General features: G+C 37.1%; 1 protein-coding gene across 4 annotated transcripts in view; it reads right to left on the minus strand.

The window, feature by feature from the left end:
- Window positions 1–502: 502 nt before the first annotated feature.
- The window catches only part of LOC146516596 (zeta-sarcoglycan-like), a 396328-nt gene continuing 378693 nt past the window's right edge, over window positions 503–18137 (minus strand). For all 4 annotated transcript variants that reach the window (XM_085162626.1, XM_085162627.1, XM_085162625.1 and 1 more), the window contains one exon: window positions 503–13166. In XM_085162626.1, coding sequence (XP_085018752.1) covers window positions 12960–13166 — 207 coding nt within the window. In that variant the 3' untranslated portion in view covers window positions 503–12959. The remainder of the gene's footprint in view (window positions 13167–18137) is intronic.

Raw genomic sequence — 18137 nt, forward strand, 5'->3', positions numbered from 1 at the left:
TTTCACTGTGCTCCCATTGGTCTTAATCAGCTCACCAAGCTCACCCACAATATTGCCCATATAACACCTTACAGTCTCCATGTTTGCAGGTGGATCAGCACCAGTGCTGAAAACCCATCATTTCCTCTATAGTTCCTTCTGGATTGCAGTGTAATGTGTAGAAGACTCATGGATTGGTAAAATTTGACTTTACAACACTTGCAGAACAAAAATAACCAATTAACCTTCACAGAAATCACAAAGCACAAGAAAAGTACACTTTAACAGGTGATAAAATAATTTTTTAAAATCAAGGGATCTTCTGCAAGAGCTACTCCCAATTCATCCATCCATCCATTCGCTTCCGCATATCCTTTTCAGGGTCGCGGGGGGCGCTGGAGCCTATCCCAGCTGTCATAGGGCGAGAGGCGGGATACACCCTGGACAGGTCGCCAGTCTGTCGCAGGGCCAACACACAGGGACAGACAACCATTCGCGCTCACATTCACTCGCACATTCACACCTAATGGCAATTTGGATTTTCCAATTAACCTATCCCCACAAGCTGCATGTCTTTGGACGGTGGGAGGAAGCCGGAGTACCCGGAGAGAACCCACGCAAACACGGGGAGAACATGCAAACTCCACACAGAAAGACCCCGGCCTGATGGTGGAATTGAACTCAGGACCTTCTTGCTGTGCGGCAACAGTGCTAACCACTGTGCCACCGTGCTGCCTACTCCCAATTCAATTCAGTTTTATTCATATAGCGCCACATCACAAAAACAGTTGTCCCAATGCACTTAATATTGTAAGGTAAAGGCCCTACATTAATACAGAGAAATCCCAAAAAAAATCTAATTTTCCAGAACAAGAGAATGATTACTTTAACTCCTATAAGTTAAAAAGTTTTTGATGATTTTGTGCTCATAGCACTGTGCTGTTTTGTGCTTAGATTTTGTGCTGTTCAGTCTACTCACTAAGAAACTATGTGATGTTTAATGCACTGTGCAGGATATTTGTTTGTGCTGGTAAATATTTCTTTTATACATCTTTGAGACCGGAATATGAATTAAAACTTCTTGCTCACCTTCCTTATCATGTTCTCTTTTTCTTGTTCTGCTTGTGTTTCTGAAATTGACGTTCATTTACAGTATAATGATGGAAAATATGAAAATGCTTATCAGTAACAGAGGATAAAGCACATGTTTGATGCTCTGTGTACAGAACATCTGTCTGCTTGCAGGATTATTTTGATTGTAATCCTTCTTCCAATCCTTATTTTGATCATTTGGAATAGACTTGGACTTAATTTTTGGAATTATTTGCATTCATACATGCATTACACAATACACTGCTATATGATAAAGAAAAGAAAAATTTAATTTTAACAGCATTCCCTTCTAATTATTTCCTGTCACAGTTGTCAGGTTCAGGTTGCCTGTGGTAGGTAAACAAGGGAATACATAGAATCACTTTTTTGTTCATTGTGTTCAGTTTTATGTTTGAGTAGTTGAGCAAAAGAGTACAATGAATCGTTTATCACTGCTGATTGACTGTCTTGGAGATCATTTGCATAGAGACTTTCAGAGTCAACATCAGCATTCATTCTAGTGAGACTTGCACTCAAGACCGGTGGCCTCCCAGTCTGCTGGTCTTCAGGTCCAGTTTCATCATATGTAAAATCCTTAAAGTTTTACAGATAGAAAAGAGAAAAAAAGTAGTAAAACATAAAAATGCTACTACCATGCTGAAAGCATTGACATAAAAGTCACTGCCATCCTTATTAAACACAGCTGGTGTTATCTTGTTACTGAAGATGGCATTATAAGGTTTTAGCTATCGATATTTTAATTTATGAATTAAGCTTTAGAGAGTTCAGTAATCAAGATGTTACCTCAATAGACGTTACTGGTGAAATAACAAAACTGTTAACTGAATAATATGCATGCAAACGCACACACCAGCCTGCCACCCCCACCCACAGACATCTAAAGAACACCAAGACATCTAAAGAAAAGAAAAAGCAAACTAACTTACCACATGTGCATCTTCCTGTGGAGACACAATTTCTATAAACGTACAACAGGAAATGTGTCATGGAGGTTGTACCACATTTTGCATGCACAATGTCTGTGGTGGTGTGTGTGACCTTACCCATTTTTCTTTTAAAAGTTTGCATAAACTTCAACATGACCATCAATACTATCATCAGTGTTATGGCAATGATACCTAAAATTAAATATGGCACAATTCCTGGCCAACAAAGAAAAAAATGAAGTTATTCAAAACAAAATCTTTATCACATTTCATTATATTAAGTATATTCTTTATCATGCTATCATTGAAACAGTTCATCAGAGAAATTTATTTGAACTCACATCTGAAACTACTGAAAACTGAAGAAAATGCAAACATCAAACTCTGACATGATAACGTGCATGCACAGAATACAACATGAAGAAAGCATGTGAACCACTGACTTAGTTCATGTGTGTTCTTACCATCTTTTTGAATGGGTGGTGTAGTTGGTGTTATATAGGATAGGACAGACAAATTAGTAATAATATCCAAATGGCTTGAAGGCATAGTGGTTCTGTTTAAAACAGCAAAGGACACAGTTGACCCAGAAGTGACTGTCTTAGCAGGTTTTTTGGGACCTGGAACCACAAATGCAGCATACAGCTTATTTTAAATTAAGATTGTAAGTTCCTTCTGATTTGAACAAAGGATTTGTTTTGTTTAATTCTTGAAATAAAAGAAAGAAAAGAAACTCACCGTGTACAACTTTTAGATTAACCTCTATAAATGGATCAGAGCCGAATCTCTCAACTCCACAGTAATATTTTTTTGAGTCTACCAATTTAAGATTATTGAAAGTCACTAACAAATCATTCCCTTTGTTATTTAGGATTACTCTGTTTCCAGATTTAGTCTTTCCAGGCGCAGCAGTGATGATTATGTGTTTTTTATCTGAGCATGGACTTTCACAAAGGTACTTATTATTAGTGGTCACACTGAACCAAATGTTCCAGTTTGAACATGTGAATGACACATCTCCCCCAATTTCACCTTGTACATTGAGTGTCATTATCTCCACAATATTGAGAGCTACAAACAGAAATAAAAAGAAAAAGTTTTCAGTGAATGCATACCTTCAAATATTAACATTTCTATCAATAGTGATATGAATTATATTTTAATATTTGCAAATATTACTTGACAGCTACCACGTTTATGCACCTGCTTATTGTCTAGGTGCAAATACTAAAAAAAAGCTATAAAAATAAATAAATAGAAATAAAAAAACAACAACTTACCAGAAAGAATAAAAGCACATCCACTGATTTTTACCATATTTACAATGAAATCATAAAAAGGATCAATGACATAAAGTGTGTGGCAGTATTGACAAATAGCTCCACTTTCGATAATTTCCACTTCCCCTTCCTGTTACTCTTTTATGAGCTAGACGCTCCTCCCTTTTGCAAACACACACAGACACACAGTCCATTCGCAGTTTTCTCCCAGTATGTTTTAAAGTTGAACAATGTTTTGTATTTACTGTTGTTGACTTTAGAACTTCATTATGAAAAACTAAAAAGACTGACAACAGCAATTGAGAATACACATTCAGTGATAACAGCAATCAGTATTTAATCAAACAATGTGGAACACTTCACGGTCGATTAAGAGTGCTATAAACTTGAAACACTTTTCTTTTACCTTGTTTAACACTCATACCACTTAATGTATGAATGTATGAATGTGAATGTCTCAGGATCACTTTGAATCACTGTCAGAACTAATTAATTGAAAATGAGCATTAAGGTCACATACTGTAAGAATAAGGTTAAAAAGGTAAAAAATATTTTTTCCAGGGTATGGCTATGATACGCTATGATTATTTATTTGCGATCGTTAAATGAAGCCACAAACTGTGTTTCAGAAACTCACAACTAAAATACATAAAAAATCCTGCCCTCATGCCTGAATGACTACTAGCCACTTGCACTGACTTTGGTGGTAATGAAGATGTGAAGATGTTCGAAAGGCTGTTGAAGAACATCATCTCCTCCTCCATGCCAAACACCACAGATCCACTCCAGTTCGCCTACCGACCCAGCAGATCCACAGAGGACACCATCGCCTATGGCCTGCACACCACTCTCAGCCACGTGGACAAGAAACAGGGTAACTATGTGAGAGTGCTGTTTGTTGATTACAGCTCAGTGTTTAACACAATAGTGCCCATCTAGGACTCAACAGCCGTCTATGTGCATGGGTGTTGGACTTCCTCACTGACGGAACTCAGGTGGTGAGGGTCAGTAGGTGTGTCTCCGACAGCATCACCATCAACATGGGAGTGCCACAGGGGTGTGTACTCTCACCACTGCTCTACTCCCTCTATACTTCTGACTGTGTGGCCACCCATGGCTCCAATACCATTGTGAATTGTGACGACACAGTGGTGTTGGGCACCATCTCCAACAATGATGAGGCAGCCTACATGGTGAAGAATCTGGTATTGTGGTGCCAGGACAACGACCTCCAGCTGAACGTCTGCAAGACACGTAACCATTTGTGTTTTGCAGTGTACGTGACAGTAAACTTCTTGAATCTTGAACATTCCACTCACACAATGTACATTTTCAGAATCCCAATTTAAAATTTCCAGATTATTTAATTTAATTTACTTAATGTATATAATTCACTTACCTACTACACATAACGTCCTCTTTTGTATATAATTCACTTACTGTATACAGTTTTCTCTTTTTGCACAGTCGATGAGCATTTCAGGACACATTTCACTGCGTGTTAACTATACATGTGACAAATAAAGAATCTTGAATCTTGAATCATCTACATCATAATTCTTTACAAAGATGAATTCTGCATTTTCTTATCTTTTACATGACTATCCCCTCCAATCTATTGAACATGGACCAATATTTATTCTCATAAACTAAACATCTTTAAAGAATCTTGGTGGACTCATTTGAACATGATACAAACACATGCTCTGGATACCATGCATTGTATAGGTCATCAGGAAATTTCAACATTGTAATATATGTGTATCATCATTCTTAATCAAGAGCGCACAGTTATTTCCCTTTCTTATTGAAAGGAGGCAGGTTTCTGAAAACATGTCATTTTGTTTTTTATAACAACAAAAAAATTCCATGAGTCTCACTGAATAGTCAAACTAAGTACAAAATCACTGTGCCAGTCATGTAAATCGAATTGTTTTGAAACGTCATCAGCTCCTGCATTCATGAGCAGATAATTCCTTTTTTTCCTATTAGTCACATAATTGTAGTATTTTTGCATGCTCTCTAACATCAAAAAACAAGCTTAATCAAACATGAAAATAGGCAGAATTGCAACAGAGTTGTTGATGCCTGTCATTACAAAGAACACTGTGTATTGGTTTTTTGGAAGCGCAAGTTGTGTTTTTAGAATACAAAGAACCATAAATAGCTCTTTGTGGTGTGTCCTGGGAGCCATAAAATCTTTTTTTTTCTTTAAGTTTATCTTTTACATTTGTCAGCTGGGACTGTCATTTAAGAACGTCAGAATGCTATGGTGATTTGGAAAGGATAACAAAAGCTGATTAATGCCGCCATGATTGAAGGCAACCTTCACTTCACTGATAATACCTGTGGTTTAAAGAATGACCAAAAATATGTTCTATATTCATGGAAACATAGGACTTTTATCTAACCAGTGTCATTCTTCTTCTTCCCATTTCATGTCCACTGTACTCTTTTCTTTTCTCATATGTAGTGACCATAGTGGCTAACCATTCTCCTATTATAAGTAATGTGTCTTAATGTACAAGGAGGAAATGAAAGTATTATCTTGCACCTCTGTTGGCAGTGCTTGTCATTCAAGCACACACATTTATCACACACCGGCAGTACTAGACCTCTTCTTTGTGCATATGTACAACTTGGGTCATCGATAAGTAGAGATTTGTTGGAGCATCTCAATAAATGCTGTCACTTGAGTACATGGCAAGTCATTTACTGTCTGTTTTGTAATGCAGTGTTCAGTTCAAATTTAGACACAGAAGTGGGCAGGCAAATGGATAAAACTTTTTTAAATAAAACTTACACTGTGGTGAAAATAAAGGTAGCCAAACAAAGATTAGCTGGAGATCCAGAAAAAGCAGGTAAGTCCAAGTAATAATCAAGCAAAAAGGGAAACAAAAACAGGGAACATAGGCAGGTAAACAGAAGCTGACAAAGAAGGGAAAAAAACAAAAGGCTAAAAAGTAATGAGTGTTGGGAAAAAGAATAATGAGCCTGTTATGTCTCAAACTCTAACACAGAGCGCAGAGGACAGAAGGAGTGCAAAAAATATGTGACATCAAGACACAGTAGAGACTCTCTGCATTGTTTTTTATTACATGCCTATTTTGATGGATGCACCTTCCAGTGTGGCCTTCCAAGATTTACTTGCCAAATGGAAAATCTGCCTGGATTTTGCAGTTTGTGGACCCCACATAAACACCACATTTGGCCCATTCTCCTTTTTTTGTTGAGAAACTGTATCTGAATTTTCTGCCACTATTTTAGGGAATTAGGAATAGGTGGCATAAACAACTTCGAAACCACATTAACAAATATTAAAAATTACTATATTGTGCAAATCTTGACAGAATTATACAAGACACTCCACTGAACATTATGTCTTGCTCGCAGCACGGTGCTGGAAAGAGGTGACATCCAAATAACAAAAAATGATTAACAAAAAACAAAATAATATAGAAGGAGAGCACTTTTAATAAGAAAAAGGCTTCTTTAATTGTTAATTTAACTTTTTATGTTTTATTGCTTAGGCAAGCAAGTACATTCTGACATGTTAATAGATCATTATGGCTTATTTGTCCACTGAGCTCGTTAAGAGCTTAAATGAGACACAATTGTGTTTCAAAGATAAGTGACATTCATGTTGGGGAAATAAGTCCATAGAAATATCCTCATCCATCAAAAAAGGTAAACGATTTACTAGTTCAGGATATTTTTTAATATGCTTCACACTATACTGCAACTATAAAATTTTGGTTCTGATTTACTATTGTATGCAGCACAATGTAATGCAAATTGCACAAAAAATGCAGGTAAAAAAAGCATGTTTTATGTTGCAGCTGTTGTGGTTGTGATAGCTGCTGCTACGAGTGTCTGTTCAATTGTAACAGCAGAGAAATATCTTATCAGAACAAGTGCAAAAGTGGCTCAAAGCTGCATGTGCACAGCTAAAATTTTCATTGTCCATGTTTAGAGCTGAGTCTCATGCATTATTGTGCCTCAATAATACTGATATTGTGGTGAAATGGAACAGAAAGTAAATAAACTGAAATAAATTTAAAGTGAGTTTTGGAAGGAGGAGCAAAATTCCAATACAATACCCAGAAAGATGTCTTTTCTTAGGAGTGCATATGCACAGAGTGATTATTTTAAAACTTTTTTCCGGTATTTATATACAAAACGAAAATGGTTCATATTGTTATAATATGAGAATATCATCTTTAATAAAAACCTACAACTTCAAACAGAAATCAAAACCAGTAATGAAATTTAAGCTTCACTAGCCTAGCATTAGCTCACTGACTGCACGAACACGGCTCTGTACTTTTATTAATTGTAAGAAAACAAACAAAGTAACTTGACTCACCGTTGAGTGGATTGAATGAGGGCACAATGCTGAATCAGTTGGCCGTGTTATTTTATACTGTAAGCGGTATTGTGTCAGTAATTAGTCAACTTCTGACAGAGCACGCCAACTACAGGGACAGCAGCAGCGATGAAGCAGGGGAGATGCAGCAGATCGCCCCAGAACTTATGAAAAGTTCACTCCCACCCACTCCCACTCCCACCACAATAACCAGATTGCTGGAAATGGGGTCCGATTTCAGCTTGTTTACATGATTCTCCTTCAGCTGCCTGCTATTGATCTGAATTGTCACATTGTTTCACTATATAATATTATATTCTAAACATTTGCAAAACTCAAAACCCTGGCTCACCAGGCACCATGACAAATAAATTACACACAAAACATTGTCATTTTTAAGATTGTAACCTCACACTAATTAGAGCCAATTTGAGTAAATTTGGCCTCTTTCATAAGTGCCCTTCAAAACAAACTATAATGCAAGATAATAGACTTCACTCCCACAAGTTGTCATTGTATCTTGCATCACTATAAGGTTCTATACAAATAAGGTTTAGGTATAATTAAGGTTCTGAATTACTTGTCTTTATAGGACCACAACACAATTTTAAATGGTTCTACCTGTACATTTTTAAAATAGGCTAGAGCACATAACATCCTTCCATTACTGTCAGGAAGCCTAAGGGTCATGTGACCCACCGCCCTCACTGATAAATGACAATTGAATGTGCTGGTCAGGGTTGCTCTGCCCCAAAGCATCCATGTGGTTACATGTGTCTGTAAACAATTTTTTTCATGATTTTTGAAAGACACAAAAAGAAATGTTTAGAAGGTGAGTTTACCTCTATAGAAAAATTTGTATACTCGACATTCGGCAGGTGGCAGAATCCTAAGATCTGTTTTAGTAGCTGAGCAAGGTGAAAACGATCACAACTCACATTCATTTCTATTGTGAGCTCTAGTATGTTTTCTTAGTGTACAGGGTGTGATGAGCTGACCTGCTTCTGCTCTGAGGTTTACTGCTCTTTGTGGAGTCACACAGCTGAATTCAACAAGATGTAAGCAGAAGTTTCAGGAGCAATCTTGGCTGATTTCCATCCCCTGCTCTAACAGTATACCTTTATACCATGGATATGAAATGCATTTTGAAGCCAACGTACATACCTCAGTACAAGCTGATCGAAACATTGCATTTAAAATTACCTGTTACTTAAAAAAAAAATTACTGCCTTAATAGTTGCCCTTCTTTGTGCCTTTACATGGTGAAAAGACTGAAAAAAGACACTGAAACAAATCGTGCACGTTTCTCCTCGTATTTGCTAAAAATAGTTCTTTAACTTTACTTAAAGAAATCCTGATCAACATGCCTTTGCCTCAAGTTCGATAACTCAAGTATCCACCCTGTATTATAGTAAAAACTGTGATGATTCATTCTGAATCTTTTTTTTTTTTTTACACGACAATACGAACTGAGATGTGAAAATGATTGAATATGTTTTGCCAGCAGCATAGTCCATTGCAAGGGGAATATGTGTGATATTATAATTGGGGGCTTGGCTTCCATAAATGTTCGATCCTAAAATCACCCCTGCTTGAGCATTTAGTTGTGTTAACACAATACCCAAGGGGAAAAGACATCAGCAGTGATCTTAAAGAAGTAATTGTTCCTTCCCATCGATCTGGGAAAGGTTATAAGGCCATTTTCAAACAACTGTACATTCTACAATGAAAAAGATTATTCACAAATGGAAAACTTTCAAGTGAGTTGCCAATATTCCCATGAGTAGACATCCGAGCAAATATAAACATTGGATACAAGCACAAACACCTCATACCACCTGTCAAGCACAGTGGAGAAGGGGGTGATGATTTGGGTGTTTTAGAGCCACAGGATCTGGATACCTTGCAGTCACCGACTGATTAAAATCTGACACAATTTGATTGAAAGTGTACCCTTTATCCTTTGAAAGCCTACTAGGAGTAACCCTCAAAGCTCTTTTCTGAACCAAGCAGTTTCGTCCACATTTCAGGCATGTTTACATAACAAAATAACTAGGTGTGCATCAAAAGTTAGTGTGGATGGTCATTGCCTGTGCAGTTACCCCTAGAAAAACCTGGAAAGTTATGCTAATGGTTGTCAAACCACATCTTTATTGATAAACACTGAGAGGTCAAAATGTGAAATCAAGGGTACAAGGGGACGATGTCAGTTGTGATCTTTATGGGAGAAAGGGTTAACCTTGGCTGAAACTGGGTCATGCAACAGGACAATAATCCCAAGCACAACAGCAAATTTACAGCAGAAGAGTTGACAACGAAAAGCATCAAGGTGTCACAACTGCCCAGTCAAAGTCCATCTGAAATAATGCAATGATAGTCATTTAGTTTTATTCGTGTTCAATTAATAATATAGCAAAAACAAAACAAACAAAAAAAAAACAACCCAAAAAACTATTTTCTTTGGAATGACGTGGCAAAGTGATGGTGTCCTTAACAGACTTTTATATTCTCAGCTTATCTTTGGTAACAGTTCTGGCCATGTTTGCATTCTAGTGCAAGACCAACCTTTCTGCTTTATGTATTGTTAAAGTGAGTTGGCAGACTGTAATTGAGCGGTACAGCTGGCAGCGGTCTTTCAAATTCTTCTCCTGTTGAAACCAAGTTCTTCAGGTAAAAGGTAGCAGACAAAGAAAAGGATAATAGTTAAATATGGTATAGCTTTCCCAAGATAAAAAGTCCCAGAAGATTGTTGTGTTCTAGTCTGACCAAGTGCTTCTCAATGTTCTATATACCTTAAAAAAACATTGTTAGGAACATAAAAAAGTGATGGTTATATACTAATTACAACACCAGTTCAAGAGATTCTTTTTAAAAACAATACTATTTTATTTTGTATTTTATTGGTATTGTTATATACATGGCATAATTTGTGCTTTTTTATTATCAAGAATAAACCATAGGGGAACACATCAGAAAATTAAAAACTTTAAATGATTGAATTATTCATTGTTCAGCTGGATATACTGAGAGTTCTACAAAACCAGGAGGGAAGGGGCAGAAAGGGAAAACAAACTAGATAGGTAGATTGATAAAATAGATAGTTCAGAGACACTTGCAGATGGTCCACTGAGGGTAGTGTGAATGTTCAGACTGTGATGTGCTTTTACCAACAGTAGCAAAGGCACCCGTGTATCGCTTTGTTTAAAAAAGAAAGTAAGCTGCAGGGCCTTATTCTCGTTGAGTCCATACACATATAAACCAAATCCATCCATCACTTCTTGCAGGGGGATTTCTTCCACACAAATTTGTTGATTTGAATTCCCCCCCCCAGCCATTACAGATTTTGGGCACCAGGTTAACCAGCTCATGGCCATTCACACTGATCCCCCTTCTGGGACTGACTGAATAATATAAAAAACAAAAATACACCCTAAAATAGTATTTCCCAAGATTTCCATATTTTCTTGCCCAGATTTAGAGATATTTTGACTATAGAGGGACTTTTCCAACTTAGACTGGAGAAAGCATAACGGATAGGATGTGGAAACAACATTAATGTATGCTAGTTGATTGATGATTGGGATAAAAATATGAGATAAACAGGTGAGATGCTTCTTAACTGGGAAGATAAACAATGAATAGTGAGTGGCAGGTATACTGCAATAAAATACAGAAAGGACAAAATGGACTGAGCACAAAGAGTGAAAATGTCTCTGGGTGGCTGAGAAGGAAGAGCACAAACCTGGCATGAAGAGCAGAAAGGTCAAGCAAAAAAGATGTAAAGACAGTATGACCGACAAGACAGCCTGGATGAAGACGTATAATACCCCATAAGAGGACTAAAATTGGTCTGTCTTTCAGCTGACTGCTGCCTCTGCCTGGCGTTGGAAGTTTGGCCCTATACCAGAAAGTGGTCTGTCTGCTACAGCACCTACCTGAGTATGATCGAAGACTGATATCTCATTTTCTCCTCCCTTTTTATGTTCCACTTGCTGTCTGTAGCTAACCATCATATGTCCACAAAGAATAACTTGTGAGAAACAAAAGACGTGGAGACAAAGGTGGAGGGGGAAGTCGAAGCAGTCTGTATGTGGCGTTTTTTTCATTTTTAAACTACACTGCTGGAAGAAATAGATAGGCCTTTTCCTTACCTGAACAGTGCTAGTAGGTGCATAGACAGAACAAATAACTAGCGCATGGAGAGGGGCACATTCGCAAAATATGAAATGATAAAGGAATACAAAAACATTGATTGGGAAAAAAGAGAAGAAGTAAAAGATTTCATCTGAAAAAACTAAAAGAAAGTAAAAATAGATATGAAGAATGTAAAAAAAAAATACTAGGAAAAGAAGCTGGTGAATACAATGGTTAAATCACAATAATTTGCATTAGTTATTATATGAAAAGTGGGGATAGAGAGCATTTTTACTATCAGGTGCGGATTAATGCAGAAGAGTCACATGTCAATGTTTGAGTTGAAGGGCTGGAGAGGAAATAGAGGGAGAAGGCCTTTCTGGTATAGATTGGTCCGTTAGCTAGCCTTAGCTTCCCTAGAGACAAAACTATATTTTGATGTTCTTGTTAGCTACCCACTGGGGTAAACAAATGTCATCATTGATGTCTGTTAGCCAACTGATAACCAAGTTTTCATGTCCATGTCACTGCCAAGTATGTGTTCCTTCATCATATTATAGCAACAAGTGTATGTTTTGTCAGGACATGTCGGCTATTTTCTGAACACACAAAGGTTGCTGTTCATAAAAAAAACCCAAAGTCTTTGCGACCTTCAGCAATCATCATGGCAGCAATTAAACAATGGGAAAGACACTCAACAACAGCCCCAGACTGAGACTGCTCACATATGTCCAAGAGTGGTCTAAGCATGAAACCCATCAGCTGATCTTGTTGGCTTTTGTGTCCCACAAAGTTATCCATGCTCTGGACTGGCATTGGCTACCCACCAACACATTAATTCAACCAATGAGCTGGTTGCTTTGCTCAAGCGCTAGTCTCTGTTGATTTAGTCCTTTAGTTGGCATTAGCTTAACACCGAGCTACAGTCTATGTTGATTTGGCCTGTTAGCAACCATTAGCTTCCTGCCAAGCTGTAATCCATATTATTTGATTGGTGAACAGACATGAAATTGTCGCCTTGTTACAGTTCATGCTGATTCAGTCTGTTAGCTGGCAAAAGCTTCCCATCAAGCCATAAATCCATGGTGATTCAGTCTGTTGGCTATATTAGCTTCAAACTCAATCGTCCATATGTCCCGTGTGTATTTCGACCTCCCGCTTTCAGCTCCAGAGACAAAAGTTACTGGTGGTTTGGCAAGTAGAGCCTTTCTCAGCAGGGGACAGGTAGAGCTTGCCGTTAGCACAGGCACAAAGCTCGTACACAGTCTGTTTGGTGTAGGTGGTACCTGCAGGCGCTCCCTCCAGGGGATCCACAGCACTACCAAGGGGAATGTTGCCCAGTCTGATAGTGTTGGCATCTAGAAAGATCTGTAAACATAAAAGAAAAAACATGCATAAAACATGGAAACAAAAGTTACAAAGAATCCAGCTGTAGGGGGCAAAGCTCTTAGGGATGGCCTTGGTGCTGAAAGTAATGCACAAACAAAGAGAATTTGAAAAAGGGAAAAAGAAAAAAAGGGAACCAAGGAATGCTTGGTGCGTCGAAAGAGAGGTCACATTGCTGAAGGCAATGACTACTTCTTGCTGTTGACTACGGTTGTCATCATGAAAGATCTATGCAGACACAAAAAGGAATTTCTATTTAGAACAGGTCTCTTTTGATAAAGAGGTAGGGTGGGAGTGAATGAGGCAGAGAGCAAGATAGATTATGAGAAATGGAAGGAGGTCAGTGGGAGAAAAGAGAAGTGAAGTAAAAGCATGCAACAGAAAAAAAACCACACTGGAAACAGCTCTTTTTTTCCAGGTGATTTGATATTGTATCACACTTATCACAAATCAGACTTAAAAGAATAAGACTTTCTAAGATAGATCATTTAAGCACCACATTTAATTTAAAAAAAATGATCACAAACTGTTGAATCTGAATTCTATAGTTTCTTTTAAAAACATATGCTTATTTGAAATTTAACAGACTTCTTAAAGGGTTGAAAGGCCAACAAAATTTTCTTGCACAAGTTCATCTACTTCCAAGGTGCATGGAGAAGACAAAGATCTGATGATGTGAAGACTCCAGAGACACTTAAAGTATTAGGGAACAACTTTATTGGGTGACCAACACATTTCGCCTTGTGGCCTTCATCAGGTTCATTACACAATATCAAACAGTTTGTGTTTAAACACAAAAACAGGAAACAGAAGAAAGTGGACCAATCCCACATTCGCAAATGCTGACCAATTAGCATTTAACAAGGTGGTACTAGCTGATTGGTTAAGCCAGTACCACCACTACTGGACTGAACCACTACAGATTGAAAGGGGGAAAAAATCTCAATAAGTCCAAAAGTAGTTCATACTCAAAATTACACAGAAAAATGCAAACAAGTTAAAATAAAAATAAAGTAAGAACAGGGTCAAAAGGACAGCAAAGTTCCATGTGTCTTGTTTCTAAAAGAGAATAATTTGATTATTAGATTAGTTGGCAAGGTCAGTAACATTATTGAATACTAAAAAAACATCCAACAAATATTAAGACTTACAGGTAAAGTTGAGAAGATAGATAAGAATAAAATGTTCATATCTGAACATGAGATCACTCAAAAAAACATTTTCAAATCTGTGTTCAGTGATTTTTTTTTGTTGTCGTTTATTTTGGATTCTCCAAAATCAAGTAAATATTTATTGATATTAACACAAAAATAAATATAAGGATAATAATATTTGATACTTAAACACTTCTTTGCTATATTTGGATGTCAAGTTAGCTAAACAAATGATTTCCAGTGTTTGAACCTTTGTACAGTTTTCAGCAAGCTGATACAAAAAATGCACCCCGCCCAAAAAACAAACAAACAAACAAACAAGCAAGCAAGCAAACAACCCCCCCCCTCAAACCCCCCCCCCCAAACAAAACAAACAAAAAAAACCAAACAAAACAAAACAATAATTTCACTTTTAATTTATTTTAATGCACCCTTTGATGGACTTAATCACTGTTTTTTAGCAGCTTCTTGTTGGTGTCACTGGATCTGGGTTATGTGTCCAGACAAGCTTAGTGAAATACACAGTCTACTCCCGCATTTACAAAGCTCTCCTAATTACAAGAATCAAAAATCTATTGCACTCTAATGTTGGAACATTATAAGATCAGAAGTAGTTCAGTAGATTAACATGATAACCTTGGTTTGATTTTTTGAAAATACATTTTGAACCATAATCAAGCACAGTTACTGAAAACATACTGTATAATCCACTATCAGGCTGCACAGAGTGATATGGCTTCCCAGTCACAAAAATCATGTTCTAAAGAATCACAAGAGATTACAGTAATCAAAAAAGAACACAGTTTCATTTTCAGCTATTGAGGTATTAACCTTAATTACAACTTTGTGGACAGCTAAAAAAACACAATTGTTTCTAAAAACTATCTGTTTTTTCCTTTGCTCTGCCTGCCTTATTTTCTCCTGTCTTCATAAGATACAAGGTGAGTTTTAAGCAATAATCATTAGACAATCTTCGCTTCTATTGACAGCTTCACTTGCCTATTTATTTACTCTGTAATGTTCAAGGAAGCTCTGCTTGTTATTTCTCGCTCTCTCACACATACCCACAGGCTGGACGGTAATCTCAGCAGACATCTGCATCCCTGTTATTTGTCTACTTCATTTTAGAAATGAGGACAGGGGAAGTGAAAAAGTGTGAAGAAAATTGCCATGAGTGCAAGAGTACGGAAGAAGAGATGGAAAGGAGGGTCAGATAAAAGAGTGAGAGACAAAATGTCATATCAGAAGTGGTTTGAAGAAGATAGGCAACACAGAAGGAGGGAAATAGATGAATGTAGGAAAAAGAGGAAGAGAGGAATGAGGGATTAAGATACGCCGGTAGTGAGGAACCAATTAGTATAACTAATGATTTCACGTTAGCTGACGGGGCACATCTTGAGCTGTATAAACAACATCCGTACATACAGTGTATACACACACACACACACACACACACACACACACACACACACACACACACACACACACACACAATCAAGCTCTCTGTGTGATGGAGCAGAGCAGAGGTGCTGCTTATGTTTCCTTTGAGTATCTGTTTAGATAAAAGCAGTACATGCATTAACATGAAGACAAATCTGCAGAACTTTTGAAATGATTGATTTCTTTGATACTTAAGAGACTCAAATTCCTATAAATAAATAAAAATTGGAATTTCATAATCTCAACATTAATTAATTATTCATAAAAATAAAATGTGGCCTGATCTCTATCAACATTACACACAAGAGACAAAATAAAATAAATAAAAAAAATCTCTAAAATGGTTTATAGTACTACCTTTACCTACACTTGCTTTTACACTCATAAAGTCATAATCAAATCAATTCTGCATCAGTCAACAATGTCAATGTATATTTTACTGAAATCACCTAACATCCTTTATGAGAAATGAATCCTGATCAATGTTTTAATAGTCAGATTACAGTAAATGCTATTCCCAGCCCCAATGCGCTCCCTCGTGTCTTAATAGGCTTCAGCATCACTTAATAATTTCATTTTATTTAAAATAAGTTCTTTCTTTTTATTCATATTTTCAGTAACTCTGCAGTCAAGAGCCTACCAAGTTGTAGAGTGGGGAGTGATCGGTTCCGCTCAGACATTTAATTTGGAAATTACAAGCGGAGAGTCAGTCTGTTCTGTTACTGTAGGGCAGTTTGACATGGGCATTGTGTTTGTGAAAAAGGGTATAATGATTCTTCTACTAACATTAAAGACAAGGCACACAACCGTAACCATGGTAACTGGTCTCACACAAAAAATGGCAAACAGCTTCGAACCGCTTAGCCTCCAACAAGTGTAGATAAAATGACTTTAATAGAAACTAGAAGTTACTAATATCATAGCTCATATGGAAAAGAAATAGTAAAAACTTACATGATTTACTCATGAAAGTGGCCACTTTCTCATTACTTTCATATATTGTTTTAGTAAGTATCCAAAACATACAAGTTTCATTATATAATTTTTCAAGGGATCTTATATCTGTTTTCACTCTTGTATGCTTTTCATACAAGTTTCACACAAGACAGATACAAACTTTATAAGATTTATATATATCTTTTCCATATGGGAGTTCTGTCTCTGTAGAAGATTTAGGGGGCAAAAAGAAATAGATGATTTTGTGTTAAATAAAATGGGCAACCTCTTTAACAGAGCTGTGTAGAGCTATCTCATTAGCCTGTCATGCCTATTGGTTTTAATGAGACATAGTAACAATGAAAAGGAGACACTTTAAGAGCCAGTGAAAAAACGGGTGTGTGAACTTCTTTACTTATGTATAGAACAAAAGAAAATACCGCAGTATCTCTAAATGTCAAGGTATTCCTTTAACAGGTCCCTGGTGCACACCTGTCATCTTCCCTTTGGCTTCCAACAAAAGCTGCCAGGGCTCAGTTATAGCCTTGCAGGAGCAGGACTCAGTCACGGTTGGCAACAGAGCCCAAATCTAATTCTAACAACCTACTTGTCATAGTAACAGAAAGCTACATCTAAAACAAACTTGGGTATGGCACTCGAATGTGGTGGCGACAAGAGTTGGGTGCATGCATGTTTAAGAGAGGAAATGGAAATCGGTTCGCCTCTAAACAATAGAAACATCAATGCAACAAACTGGTGCAGCAAAAAGAGAGGATGAAGTTGGAGGAAATAGAGGTGAAGAGTAGGAAATAATGGGGAAGAAAACAAGGGGAGAAGAGGATATGACATTGGAAAGACAAAAAGGCAGTTAGTGGGTGACAATGGCTTACAAGGAAGGGTAGAGCACGGAAGAGATCAATAAAAAAAGGAAGTGAAGAAGATGGAAATTCAAGAAAGAGAAATGTATGTATGGTGATTATGTGAAGGAATAAGGATAACAGAAGTGAGACTATGGATGGACAGACAGATGGATAGATAGAAAGGGGAGAAAGTCATTTGATGAAGCTTAAGATCGGATTAGTGATGACATTCATTCTAAATGAAAGTGTCTGTAAGTATTAGGTGGCTCGACGTTAGCTGTCTATACACGTGAGACAGTGTGTGCTTGAGAACAAGTAGTGTGGGAAAGAATGTGTCTGTGAATATAATATTGCTTTTGAACAGGTACGAATAAGTGCTTTTCATTCTACTTCTGTTTATACGTGTACTTATTGACATGCCTGCATTACATTAAAATGTGTGTGTTTTACACATTATTTTTATGATTAAACTATTAATTTTCATGGGGTGCACTGAAGTTACTACCATGACTACACACAAAGTACACGTCATCATGATTAAATAGCACTCCAGTTCAGATTTC

The sequence above is a fragment of the Neolamprologus multifasciatus genome, chromosome 6 (genome assembly GCF_963576455.1).
Source record: "Neolamprologus multifasciatus chromosome 6, fNeoMul1.2, whole genome shotgun sequence".
Taxonomy (NCBI): domain Eukaryota; kingdom Metazoa; phylum Chordata; class Actinopteri; order Cichliformes; family Cichlidae; genus Neolamprologus; species Neolamprologus multifasciatus.